This window comes from Mycothermus thermophilus, assembly GCF_041956435.1.
Source record: "Mycothermus thermophilus strain CBS 625.91 unplaced genomic scaffold VTJ04scaffold_3, whole genome shotgun sequence".
NCBI lineage: Eukaryota > Fungi > Ascomycota > Sordariomycetes > Sordariales > Chaetomiaceae > Mycothermus > Mycothermus thermophilus.
The window spans coordinates 1,084,442-1,097,020 of NW_027191429.1; the positions used below are offsets into that span (position 1 = coordinate 1,084,442).

Genomic DNA, 12,579 nt, shown 5'->3' on the forward strand with positions numbered 1-12,579 from the left:
TTGACAAGAAATCTGCAAAGGTGATAATATCCATGCCAGCCGGATCTATGAATTGCGCGAGTCAGTTGTTAGACGTCTGATGCGGCCGTCATCTCCTTGCTCAAGTGGCAAGAGGTCCAGGTTCACAACATCTCATATATCCAGCGTATCCCTCGGACTTGGGAGGTTGACGAGAGATGTTTCCTCCATCCACACAGATTAGAATTGTGTCACCACACCTGTCATCAAAACCTACCGCAGTTGCACAATGGCCGCCACCTCCTTACCACCTGTTCTCCTCACCCCTCCTAAACCCACCTACTCACCAGCTCTCGACCCAGAAGAAACCCATCGCGGCCGACGCCGTCACCGCCTCACGGACGGAGACGACAACGCCAACACTCCCACCAGGAGCAGCAACAACCCTCTCCGCCTCTTCCTCGCCCGCGCTACCTCCCACCATGGCCATCACCGCCCAGGCTCTACAGAATCATCCACCTTACGCGGCCGGCCTCGCCACCGCTCCTCCTCCCCTTTTTGGTCGCGTACTACCCCGCCATTGCAAAGGACGCCGCTGGAATGCGGCAGCCCAGTCTCCGTCGAAACCTCACTGACGGCAGCTGGTGGAGCGGTGCCGGTGCCTGTGCCGGCATCTGCGATTATTCTGCTTCGCGCTGCACTAGCAGCTGCTGGCGTTGGCACTGAGACGCGTAGTGTATGTGAGGAGGCCTCGGGGATGAGGAGCAACAAATGGAGAGGGGGCAGGGAGAGGAGGAGGAGGAGGAGTTTGAGTCCATCACGGTCTAGGTCGCCTGCTACGAGGCGAGCGGAAGTGGCGGAGAGGGTTGCTGGCGGTGGTGGTGGTATTGAGGCTGAGAGTGGTGATGGAGGGTTAGGAGGAGGGTCTGGGGTTGAGGCTGCTAAACCCCGAGTTGCGGGGTTGATGAGGAGAGTTGATTACGAGGCTGACGACGATGACTACTGTTACCAGCACTACCGGAATGACGACGAGTGTGGGTGGGATACGAAGGGGAGGGGTAGAAGGAGGAGGAGGCAGAGAACGAGAAGTCGGGGAGGGGAGCACCATCTCTGTTAGGTAGGTGAAGAGGGAGGGTGTGTGAGACATGCTATGAGATGGAGGTGAGGCTGCCTAAGCACGGAGAGTTTCGTGTGTGAGGTCATGCTGGGCTAGGCATTGGGTCGGATTGGTCCCGGTTTGTTGGACACTGTCAATCGGCCGTGGCGGAGCGGATACGGCGTACCTCAGGCAGGTAAGTCGGGTATAAGTGTTGATCGGTGGAGATGAAAATGCCTGTGGAGGACGGTCATGGTCAGGTCAACAAGACTGAGATGGTTGAAGGGCAGATGCAAGTGAGATGGACATGAGTACAATGATGATGGTGGTGTAGGCAGAGGTGGATGGCAAACCCCCACTGTAAGATCGAAACGTCGGGTTGTGAAAGGGTCGACGTTGGTGGTTTGGTGGTTCCGAGCGTGGGGGGGTGTGGGTCTATTTCCCGTGTCCGGGCTGCTGGTGACCAACCGGCAGTTCTTGATGGAAACGAGGAAGCAGCCGCATCGGGGTGGAGACGCAGGAGTGGGTCTGGAGCCATCATCTGAAGAGTCACGCGGCCGAGCAGGGCGTTCCGGTTTTCTCCTTGACAGACTTTCCCTTCGAGTATACGTCCTCTATAGGTTTGGTCGGGATGTTTGAATTGCCCGGTCATTGGGCGAAGATTTCAATTTTTGAATCAGAGGAGATTGCCCCGACTCTTGGGCAGGGCATCATGTGGCGGTCGGCATTGGTGTTTCACAGGGCCTGGAAGATGCTATGACGTTATGACGTCGGAGGACCGCATTTGGAGGCGTCCGGGGCGTTGATGCGGGGTACTACACACAAGCTCGCCAAAAACGCAGACCTCTTCTTAAAACTTTCCTCTTACGTACCAAGGTCGCGTTAGATTGGCAGACACAGCATATCGAGATATCCTCTGTTGGCTCGGTGATTCGGCTAGCCCAGGAGAATCTTGCATATGGATATGCCGCCGCTGATGCAAAGTCGTGAGTGTGTGTGTGCGACACCGCAGGCCGCCAGATCAGATGCATGTCCGGGGTCGTTGAAACAGGTGTGGCAACGGCAAACAGCCGGCACCTCTGCACATCAGAAATAAACAAAAAAAAAATTAAATTAAAAATGAAGCAAGAAACTTCAAGCCCAGATAAGAGCTGAATCTAAGAAAAAGGTGAGCTCAAGTTCCGACCCGTCTTATCCAGTCCCTGGCTCTTCAAAGGTTGTACCTTGAAGAATGGGCATGGCACGTGCCTCTGCGGCTGCGATTGTCCCAAGGCGGCTAAACGTTAATCTGTGAAGGGTCACGCGGGCCTATCGCAGCCATGCGATTGCGATAAAGCTCAACACGGCGCAACGGCAGACAGGAAACAACATCTAAACATCCCAAAGGCACAGCAGTGCAGAGTTATCGACCTGAGAAAACAATACTCATTAAGGTTAAGGTTTTGCATCTTTGTTCGTCTGATCTCTGCTGCAACAAATTTATCATTTCTCGTGCTCCGAAATCGCAAGACAATGGAACCGTAGTTGCCGGCGTTGTCTCTTGTTTGTGCCATTGAGAGAGGCAGAGAGCTTGGGCCTTCGCGAGGCTCTCTACTACTTACCCGATATCTTTGCTCTTCTGCTTCTCTCCAGGTTCCTCGGCCTCAGCCTTTCTTCCTCTGCCTCGACCTCAACTTTTCTCCCTCTTTCCGACCCTCAACTTTTCTTCCTAACTCTATCCTTCTCCCACTTCTTCACCCGCAACCCTTCTCCATCTTCCTGACCTGAACTCCACCTTTCTTCCTCTTTCTCATCCTCAACCTTTCTTCCTCTTCCTCGCCGACTTATTTCCCGATCGACCTTTCGGGAATAGCCCGGTACCCATCACAGGTATTCACTCTCATCTCAACTCTCATTCACATTCTCTTTCCCAACTCGTCATCTATCCACCCGACCTAACAACCTCTTGACCTCGACTCTAACAGCCAGACTCCCCCAGTCGTCATCTGTCTTGGTGGTCGATAAGCCCTTCTAGCCAGCGATGATCAAGAACATCCTCTTTTGACACACACTCCGACCTCTTCCCAAGAACCAAGGTCGGTTGTAGCCTTATCGAGGCGTCGACCGGGTATCATCAACGGTTCTTGTGCTGCACTCAGGTATTGTCCCGATCTTTCCTTTCACTCTTCCATTTTCTTTGCCTCGACCACCTTCAAGTGCTCTTAAATTTTCCACCTTTCATATCTCCTACCTCAAATGCCCTTGGCCTTTCCACTTTCTTCCTCGGTCGCCTTCAAGTACCCTCACTCAACCTTTCCATCTTCCACTTCTCTCACCTCAAAGTACCCTTGACTCTTTTCATCGGCCCTCTCACACTTTTCAGTCACTTCAACCTTTCCATCTTCTTCCTCGATCACCTTCAAGTGCACTTGTCTTCTCGACTCCCGCATTCAAGTACGTCTCACCTTTCCATCTTCCTCTCTCATCTTCAATTCTTCTCACCCTTCTATCTTCCATCTCTCACCTTCACACCCTTGAACCTTTCCACCTTCCTCTCCTTCAATTCCTCTCACCTTTCTATCCTCTATCTCTCACCTTCACACCCTTGAACCTTTCCATCTTCCTTCTCACACCTTCAAGTCTCATACCTTTCCATCCTCCCGGTTAACATTCCATCTTCCCTTGAACCTTCAAGTCACACTGGTAAAATTGTCACTTCCACTCCGCGACTCAGACCAACCTCATCAACTGGCAGTCGAGTCGTGGCCCCGCATCCAATATTGGACGGTTCTAACCAGGTCCACAGGTCGGTCGTCATCACAAAGCACAATGGGAGATTCAGCTTCGCCCCCGAACCCTGGCGAAGCTGGGCAGGGACCAATTACGAGGCCTCAGTCCGCCGGTCCTGTCTTCTGCCTGTTGCCACTTACCGACCACACCAAGCCCGCGAACACTTCGACAGACTCCGAGTCTCAGCGCGCTCTCCCCCATCACACCATGACTCCCCAATCTGTCATCCAAAGCAGCCTTGGAGTTCGGACCGAGCGACAGGATAATGTCCAGGATCGTGCCGGCGTGCCCCAGCCCAAGCGGAGGAAGACAGTGAACGAAAACGACCCAGATCCCTCATTCCTCTCACAAGCGGCGTTTCCAAGAACCTACAGCGATATCCTCTCGCATCACACTCCCTACTATCGACAAAATATTGCCGTGAACCCCCGGCCCAAGACAGCTAATCCCTTCATGGCCGCTGGCTTTGGCTTCACAGCCTTGGATGCGACACGGGGACCCCCCGCCATGAACCAGACTGCCCCCTCCGAACCAACTCATTCCGAGACGAAGGACACTTCGACAACTGAACCCAGCGTTTCTGGTGGCATGAATATCACTGGAGTTTCTGACGAGAACACTCCCATGGCGCCCAGTGTCTTGGGTACCGACAACATCAAAGCGGTTGAGAACATCAACGCGAACTTGAACGCGGTATCGATGGTCCCCGCAACTAGCTCCATGGACACTGACTCTGGCCACACGGGAGCATTGACGGTTCAGGGCATTGAGTCGGTCGGTTCACACCAACCTGGACCATTGGACTTCACTCAGACGTCACCGACGGAGTCTCGGAACACAGAGCCGATGGTGTTTCATCATACTGAATCGATGGACAACATGGATAGTGGATCCATGGCCTCTGGCCAGATGGGACTGCTAACCATTGAGGACCTTCAACCGATTGGTTCTCTCAACCCTAGGCCGTTGAATCCTCCCAACATGCGCTCGACGGGTTCCCAGATGGGCTTGGTGGATGCTGCAAATATGGGGTTGATGCCCACTGGAGTGAGCCAGACCCAAGCAGCCAGTCCAGTGTATGCAGTCGACCCCAACATCACCACTGGAATCTCGCCCAATCTGGCCATCCCCAAGCTCGAGACGCAACAGCCAGAGTCGGTCTGCCTTAGCATTCCGGATAGCTCGCCGCCAAAGCCGCAGGCAAAGCAGGCAAAGCAGGCTGAGACAATCGATCTCACAAGCGCGGACAACGTTTCAACCACCATCGCTGCTACGGACCCTGTTAAGGAAGAGGAGGTCTGCTATGGCAAGCTCGATGGCACTTCGATCCATGCGCGCATTGTCCCTGCCCACAAGCCGGATGCCTTCACCACGACTCCCGAGCTTAACTGGCCCATGGTGAAGGTGGTTCTCAGGCGGAAGGTGGGCGACCAGACACCCAAGATTTATGTCTGGGATCACACCCGCAAGGTCTTTGGAACTGTTGACCCCAAGACGTCCCTCGGCTTGGCTCCCTTGCTCGACTCCAAAATGCGCATTCGCACCGACTGCCGCATCCCTGTGAGGAGAAAGCTCCCTGGGGAAGAGATTGGCAAGCCGTTCAGCACCATCTACAAGTTCGATCTCATGCTTTATGGTCCTCGCAAGCATGTCGCGGAGGTGGGCGAACATCTCCGTCGCTACAACATGTTCTTGGTCAGCCCACCAAGGGTGTTGCCTGGAATCGCCGTTGTGAATCCTCATGCCCAGGAGACCATCTGGAAGAAGCCCCCGCCGGGACCGCCGGGACCGCCACCACCGGCCCCCAGGATCGAAATTCCCGGCACAAGCCAGCCGTCGCGGACGACCTTGATTCCCCGCTCCGCGGAGGAGATTCGTGCTGAGGTCATTGGCCTCTTTGACACTCTCCCCAAGTCGGACGAACTCCCCGAGAAGGAGGCTGATCCTCGGGTCAAGACGCCTCTCCTCAAGCACCAACGCCAAGCCCTCTACTTCATGACGTCCCGCGAGTCTGAGAACTTGCCTGACGCAGGAAAGGGCATCGTCACCACGCTTTGGCAGCAGAAAAAAGACAAGAACAACAACATCTACTATTACAACGTTGTGACCAACCATTCTCAGCGCGAAAAGCCCCCTCCGACTCTTGGAGGCATCCTTGCCGATGTGATGGGACTCGGAAAGACGCTGAGCGTGCTTTCCCTCATCACAAAGACGTTGGATGATGCCGAAAAGTGGTCCAAGAAACCCCCCATCACCGTCAAGGCGCCTGCAAAGCAGCCTGAGCAACAACCGGCCAATCCGCAGTTCGAAGTTCCGAAGCCAGCAGCCCTTGAATTGACGCCACTGAAACTGAACTCGCGGGCAACGTTGCTGGTCTGCCCCCTGAGTACCGTGACCAACTGGGAGGAGCAAATCAAGCAGCACATCCAGCCCAACGGGCTTAAGTATCACATCTACCACGGCTCGCATCGCATCAAGAGCACGGAAGCTCTGGCCCAGCACGACCTGGTCATCACCACGTACGGCTGTGTCGTCAGCGAGTTGGCTACGCGGCTGAGGCGCAAGCAGAACCTACAGCCTCTTCCTCTCGAAGAGATCGGTTGGTTCCGCATTGTTTTGGACGAAGCGCACACGATCCGCGAGCGGAGTACGCTGGGCTTCAAGGGCATCTGCCGCCTGCAGGCTAACCGCCGCTGGGCCGTCACAGGCACCCCGGTCCAGAACAAGCTCGAGGATTTGGGTGCCCTTCTCGCTTTCTTGCGTCTGAAGCCCTTTGATGAGCGGGCCAAGTTCCACCAATACATCATCCAGGGGTTCAAGCAAGCCGACCCTGAAATCATTCCCAAGCTTCGGATCCTCATCGATACCATCACCATTCGTCGCCTCAAAGACAAAATCCACCTGCCGCCTCGCACCGACGAGATTATCAAGCTCGACTTCTCCCCCGAAGAGCACAAGGTCTACGAGTGGTTTGCCCGGTCAGCAAAGGAACGTGTCAATGTTCTTACCGGCGAAGCCCTCGGCCAAGACCGCATTGTCGGCGGCAAGGCCATGTGCCATATCCTGCGATCCATTTTGACGCTCCGCCTCCTCTGTGCGCACGGCAAGGACCTGCTCAGCGACCAGGATCTGCGGGATCTCCGGGGAATCTCGGCTGAGGAGGCCATTGACCTTGATAGCGATGATGATGAGGAGCAGCCGCAGCGCAGCGTGCTGCGTGAGCATAAGGCATACGAAATGTTCTACCTGATGCAGGAGGGCAACAGCGACTTGTGCAACCTCTGCGGTACGAAGCTGGCGGTCATCGAGATCGACGACGACGGCGAGTCAGACCGCCAAGATCAGGATCCGGTTCTCTGCTACATGGCGCAATGCCTCCACACGTACTGCCCCGCCTGCGTGAACAAGCCCAAGAAGGACGAAGCCTGCAGGGACTGCGCCCACTTCGACAAGGCGACCTGGATCGAGCTGCGTCGGCGCCGGGCCGAGGAGGAGCGTGAGTCTCGGGCCGCCCGTCCCCGCGGACCCGCGGGCAAGGTCCTTCCCGGCGATCGCTACAGCGGACCGCATACCAAGACGCGCGCCCTGGTCCAGGAGCTTCTCCGCAACAAGGAAAAGAGCACTGCGTGCCCTAACGAACCGCCCTTCAAATCAGTCGTCTTTTCCGGCTGGACGTCGCACCTTGACCTAATCCAAATCGCCCTCGACAACGCCGGCATCGTCTACACCCGCCTCGATGGCTCGATGAGCCGCACCCAGCGCAACGCGGCCATGGACGCCTTCCGCGACGACCCCAACGTCCAGGTCATCCTAGTGAGCATCATGGCGGGAGGTCTCGGCCTTAACCTGACGGCAGGCAACAGCGTCTATGTCATGGAGCCGCAGTTCAACCCGGCGGCCGAGGCCCAGGCCGTCGACCGCGTCCACCGTCTCGGTCAGACCCGCGCGGTCCGCATCGTCCGCTTCATCATGAAGGACAGCTTCGAGGAGGCGATGCTCGACCTCCAGAAGAAGAAGATGGACCTGGCCAGTCTCAGCTTGGATCGCGATAGCAAGGAGAAGATCATGGATCGCTCCGAGGCGGCCCGGCAGCGCCTGCTGGACCTGCGCAGCCTCTTCAAATAAAGGGGCTCGGTCGCGGAGCAAGTCGCGGGTGCATGTCGCGGAGGGGATATTGGCGAGAACGACGACTGGCTTTGCATGAGTGAGACGGAGAGGGAGAAGCAATACGTGCTTGGTGGGTGGGAGTGTTCACCCTGGAGCCCTGCCATGTCAAAGACAAGGCAAGCGGCCTATGGCGCGGCATTGCGTCGCGGAAGTCGCAGAGGAACACGACACACCAAACAAGTTCTTCCGGCATTGCTTCAATCCCCTTCAGCAAGACTCCCCACAAGATCATTGCTATTCACGTTTTTCATTGCGTTCTTTTCTTTCCACGAAAGGGTCTATCACGGCCTACGAGACATACCCATCCAACGGAACCCACATTCACACACCGCCCCTTTCTTTCCCATTTCATCACCATGACAGATCACCACACCTCATCACGGAGCACATACACAACACCCCCCTCGATGATTTCCTTCCCAACACACCCCCCTCTCATCACACGGAACACGGAGCACACATGCATGTAAAGTACACGGGATCATGGCATGGCATGGATGGCCTGGCATCATGGGTTTTCGGCGTTGACATTACGGCCTGGGCTGACTGGACTGGCATTGGGGAACCGCCGGTCTGCATTATGGGGCCTCAGACCTGGAACCTGGACCTGGAACCTGGGACCTATTCATAGGGGCTGGAACTGATCATTCACATCACCTCATCACAACATCATCGCATTCACGGTCGCGGAATGGATGCATAGGTGGGGATGCATAGGTGGATGGGGCTAGCTCAGTAGGGCAGGCATAGGTTCGGTTCGGTCATCATCATCATCATCATCATAATCATCGATGGGTTTCGGTTTTTTCCTTTGCATTTTTCTTTCGCGTTGAGTTTTCCTTTTTTCTTCTTTTGGTTGCCTTTGCCTGGGCATGATGAATGAATGCGACTGGGATATCCATCCGATTTGGAACGGGAATGGGATACTAATACCCGGGGCTGGCTGGGGTTTGGCGTTGAGTGTTTTCGGGGACATGGATGGATGGACGGGTCAGCGGGGGGGGCGGGGGTGATAATAATCATGTCCATGGACATGGCGATCATGATCGTGATGATGATGGTGGGAGTTGGCGGTGGTTAATGGTGGGTTTTTGTCATGGCGGTACTGTATCCCAGGCAGGCGTGTAATAGACAAGCAACACAAGCAACACAGGAATGCATGCAATCACGGTGATTTTCTTCAGAAGTGACATTTGCTTTGTTCTTGTGTGTCTGCTCGATTTCACTGCGGATTCAGTCCGAGATGGGTTCCTCTGTTTCCCACAAGATGAAGCTTGAGTCCTATCACTCTCCAACCAATTCACCTTGGTCAATCAGGGAAACATCGCTCGAGCAAGACTTATCAAGCCACAACACATTTCACGTTTCCTCAAGAACAACTTTAGACATTTCATATTTCATTTTGTTTGTATTTCTTTTGATCCCTACACCACCCCCAGAGACACACAAGACTCGTTTGTTTAACCCATAACCCAATGCTTTGAATGTTTCAGTGTCCACACACGGCGCCATGAATAAAGCAAACACCAAATGCCCCCAAGACCCATATGATTCTCGTTAACGCCACAAGAGAGAGAGGAAGAGAGAAGAAAATGAGATAATGACCCAGAAGGGGTGGGGATGAAGAAGCTCTTTCTTTGCTTTGCTTCAACCCACAGATGGACATGTAGCCACCAGATGGCCTTGCTGGACATGTGCTTTCCCGACAGAATCATCCTCGTCCTGACCGGACCAACCCCTTTATGCAGCGCTGGCCATGCTGGCAGGCGGAGCGACGCGAGTAATCTGCTCGCCGACGCGGACGATGCGCTGACCAGTGGAGTCGGTGACAGCAACCGCGTCCTTGTTCTCGGACTGGGCGCGCTTCCAGATCTCAACCTCGCAGCCGCCGCGGAGGACGCCAACACGCATGGTGGAGAGCAGGTTGTGGGCGGCGTTGGAGTGGTTGTAGACACCACCGTTGAAGACGGCCGTGGCGTCCTTGCCGATGGCCGACGAGATGAGGGCCTTGCCACCAGGGTGGTCGGCAATGAACTTGCCAACGTCGTGGATGACACCGGCAATGGCAACCCAGGCCTTGCCGTTCTTGGACTGCTCGACAAAGTCGTCCCAGCTGATGACGGGCAGGGTCTCCAGAGGCTTGCCCCAGTCGAGAGTGGCACGCTTCTGGTCGAGCTTCTTCTGCTGCTGCTGGAGACGGCCCTTCTCGATCTCGTTCTGGGGGAAGGTCTTGAGGTTGTAGGCGAGGCCGACCCACTTCATGACAGTGATGAACCACTTGGTCGGGTCATACTGCCACCACTCAATAGCGTTGCGGAAGTCGCTGGGGAACTCGTGGTGGAAGTTGTGGTAGCCCTCGCCGAGGGTCACGAGAGCGGTGATGACGTGGTCGCGAGGCGAGTTGCGGTCATCGAAGGGCTGGTCACCGAGCCAGTGGGCCAAGCTGTTGACGCAGAAGGTGGCCTGCTGGATGAAGAAGATGCGGAGGATACCGGCGTAGACGAAGCCGCCCCACCAGTCGTTCCAGCCGAGACCGCAGACGAGAGTCGGAACGATCAGGGCCATGGTGATGACGCACTTGATGTAGTTGCGATGCTGCCAGACGACGACGGGGTCCTCGTTCAGGTCGGTGATGTCGGTGCGGCCAATGCGGCGAGGGTTCTGCTTCATGACCATCCAGCCGATGTGGCTGTAGAGCAGACCCTTGCGAACCGAGTAGGGATCCTTGTCGGTATCGGTGTAGCGGTGGTGAGAGCGGTGCAGGCTGGACCACCAACGAGCACTTCCCTCGACGGCAGCCGAGCCACCAGCGGCGAGGAAGATCTTGAGCGGGAGCCTAGCCTTGTAGCTCGAGTGAGCCCACAGACGGTGGTAGCCAGCAGCTAGCGATAGTGTTAGTCAAACAGTGTGTCTTTTTGATGTCAAAGCTTAGTCCTCCACGTACTGATGCCGAGACCGGCGAAGAAGTAATAGGCGACGGTGAAGATGGCCGTCTTGTACTGGAGCTCGATCCAGTAGGCCGAAATCAGGCCGATCAGGGGGATGAAGATGATGAAGGTGGTGTTGAGCCAGTTGACATGTTGGTACCAGTTGGACCATGTGATGGGTTGTTCTGTGATGTCTGCAGAACGATAAGGTCAGCAATGGTGTTGTCGTTGGCGAGATCCGGCCGAGCTGGCCGAGATGGGGAGACACGTACGAGGCTTGCGGATGTCATAGGCCTTCTTGCGGACGGGGATATAGTCGGTGGTGCCGTCGGGAAAGGTCTCGACGGATGCCACTTGGGGCACCGACACCGAGGATGAAGATGCCGACGCCATGGTGGTGACGGGGACTCTGGGGAATCAGTCGAAGCAGCCCGGTGTCGTACTGCTGGACTTGGGGATGGGGTCGTTCAGGAGTGGTGGCGTGTGGGTGGTGAAGCACGGAGGTGATAAAGAGGAGGAGAGGGTGAGCAAGATTTATTATTATACGAAGGGAATGCAGGGGCGGGAGAGCGGTTTGGGTTTTGAGCGGGGAGCTAGCCGCGGGTTGAGGGAGGCGGAGGAGGGGACCTGGCAACCTCAAAGTTCCCGGGACTTGTTTCAGGCACGGGAAATGGCAGTGATACCATGTACTCTGTACCGGGATCTTGTAAAGGGTTGGGAAGGCGGAAACATGGATGTCGTCATATCTGCGCCAGCGTTCAACAACAGATCCAAGGACAGACCCGTACAGTACAATCAATACACGGCTTTTGAACACTCTTACTATCAGAATTCGCCATTGTCCAGTCAGGCTCGCAGGCACACAGTCTTGTTCCTGGTATTGTTTCCTGCTTCAGGTTGCCACCTCCGTTGTTGGGGTTGACTCCCAAACACAACGAAAAATTGACGACAAGAAGCCGAGGCCATGACCGTTTTTTCTCGACACTTTCGCACCACTCCTGCCGCTCCTGCAACTTCTCGCAGCACCGCTCAGCCGAGGAAAGCATGTGCAACGAACCATTTCCCCGTTTTTATTCATCAATGTCTGGCCACCAGCGCAGAACGAGAAAGCGCCCGTTGAATTGCGACGGGTTTCCAACCGGTCGCTGCCGTCTCGTCTGCTCCGGATCCAAATTTGTTGAGGAAAGTGTTGGGGAGGAACCAGATGTCTTGGCACGTCACCGGTCGCTGCCATGCCAGCTTCGGTCTTGTCTGATTGGCTGGCTCTGCCGAAAACAGCAGGCTGCGCAGGGTCGGGGACCCACTCGGGAACCTTCGCCCCGCGAAGTTGCCAGCGTTGGAACCTGAACAACGGGAAATGCCACTGGGAAAAAATCTCGGTCATCCTCCCTTGTGCTCCCGTCTGTTCACTTCTTGCTCTGCCCTGTCTAAGTCTGCTCGGGGATTGCGGATGTCATGGATGTCCGGGGTTTTCAATTCCAATCCAGATCCATAATCACATGCTTTTTTGTTCGAGGTTTGACCTGCTCAGTCTCGTCAATCGATCTTCTCGTCGGCCCCCAACATCTCGACATGTCAAACGCAGGTGGTATCGAATATATGCAACAGTGACATCGTCCCCCGCAGAACCTGAGCCATGGCCAACAACTTGACTTGCTTTCC

The 12,579-nt window shown here is 55.6% G+C and overlaps 4 protein-coding genes across 4 annotated transcripts; 2 read left to right on the forward strand and 2 right to left on the reverse strand.

The window, feature by feature from the left end:
* Positions 1 to 247: 247 nt before the first annotated feature.
* VTJ04DRAFT_4494 (uncharacterized protein) lies at positions 248 to 786 on the forward strand (the record flags this gene model as incomplete). The annotated part of the gene is made up of 2 exons (XM_069362508.1): positions 248 to 694; positions 745 to 786. The coding sequence occupies 2 exons, from the start codon at positions 248 to 250 to the stop codon at positions 784 to 786; spliced, it is 489 nt and encodes a 162-aa protein (XP_069219448.1).
* Positions 787 to 3,862: 3,076 nt separating this feature from the next.
* VTJ04DRAFT_4495 (uncharacterized protein) lies at positions 3,863 to 7,948 on the forward strand (the record flags this gene model as incomplete). The annotated part of the gene is made up of 1 exon (XM_069362509.1): positions 3,863 to 7,948. The coding sequence occupies one exon, from the start codon at positions 3,863 to 3,865 to the stop codon at positions 7,946 to 7,948; it is 4,086 nt and encodes a 1,361-aa protein (XP_069219449.1).
* A 1,502-nt stretch (positions 7,949 to 9,450) lies between these two features.
* VTJ04DRAFT_4496 (uncharacterized protein) lies at positions 9,451 to 9,705 on the reverse strand (the record flags this gene model as incomplete). The annotated part of the gene is made up of 1 exon (XM_069362510.1): positions 9,451 to 9,705. The coding sequence occupies one exon, from the start codon at positions 9,703 to 9,705 to the stop codon at positions 9,451 to 9,453; it is 255 nt and encodes an 84-aa protein (XP_069219450.1).
* A 25-nt stretch (positions 9,706 to 9,730) lies between these two features.
* On the reverse strand, positions 9,731 to 11,310 carry VTJ04DRAFT_4497 (uncharacterized protein; the record flags this gene model as incomplete). Its single annotated transcript, XM_069362511.1, has 3 exons — positions 9,731 to 10,872; positions 10,935 to 11,111; positions 11,190 to 11,310. The coding sequence occupies 3 exons, from the start codon at positions 11,308 to 11,310 to the stop codon at positions 9,731 to 9,733; spliced, it is 1,440 nt and encodes a 479-aa protein (XP_069219451.1).
* Between the last annotated feature and the right edge of the window lie 1,269 nt (positions 11,311 to 12,579).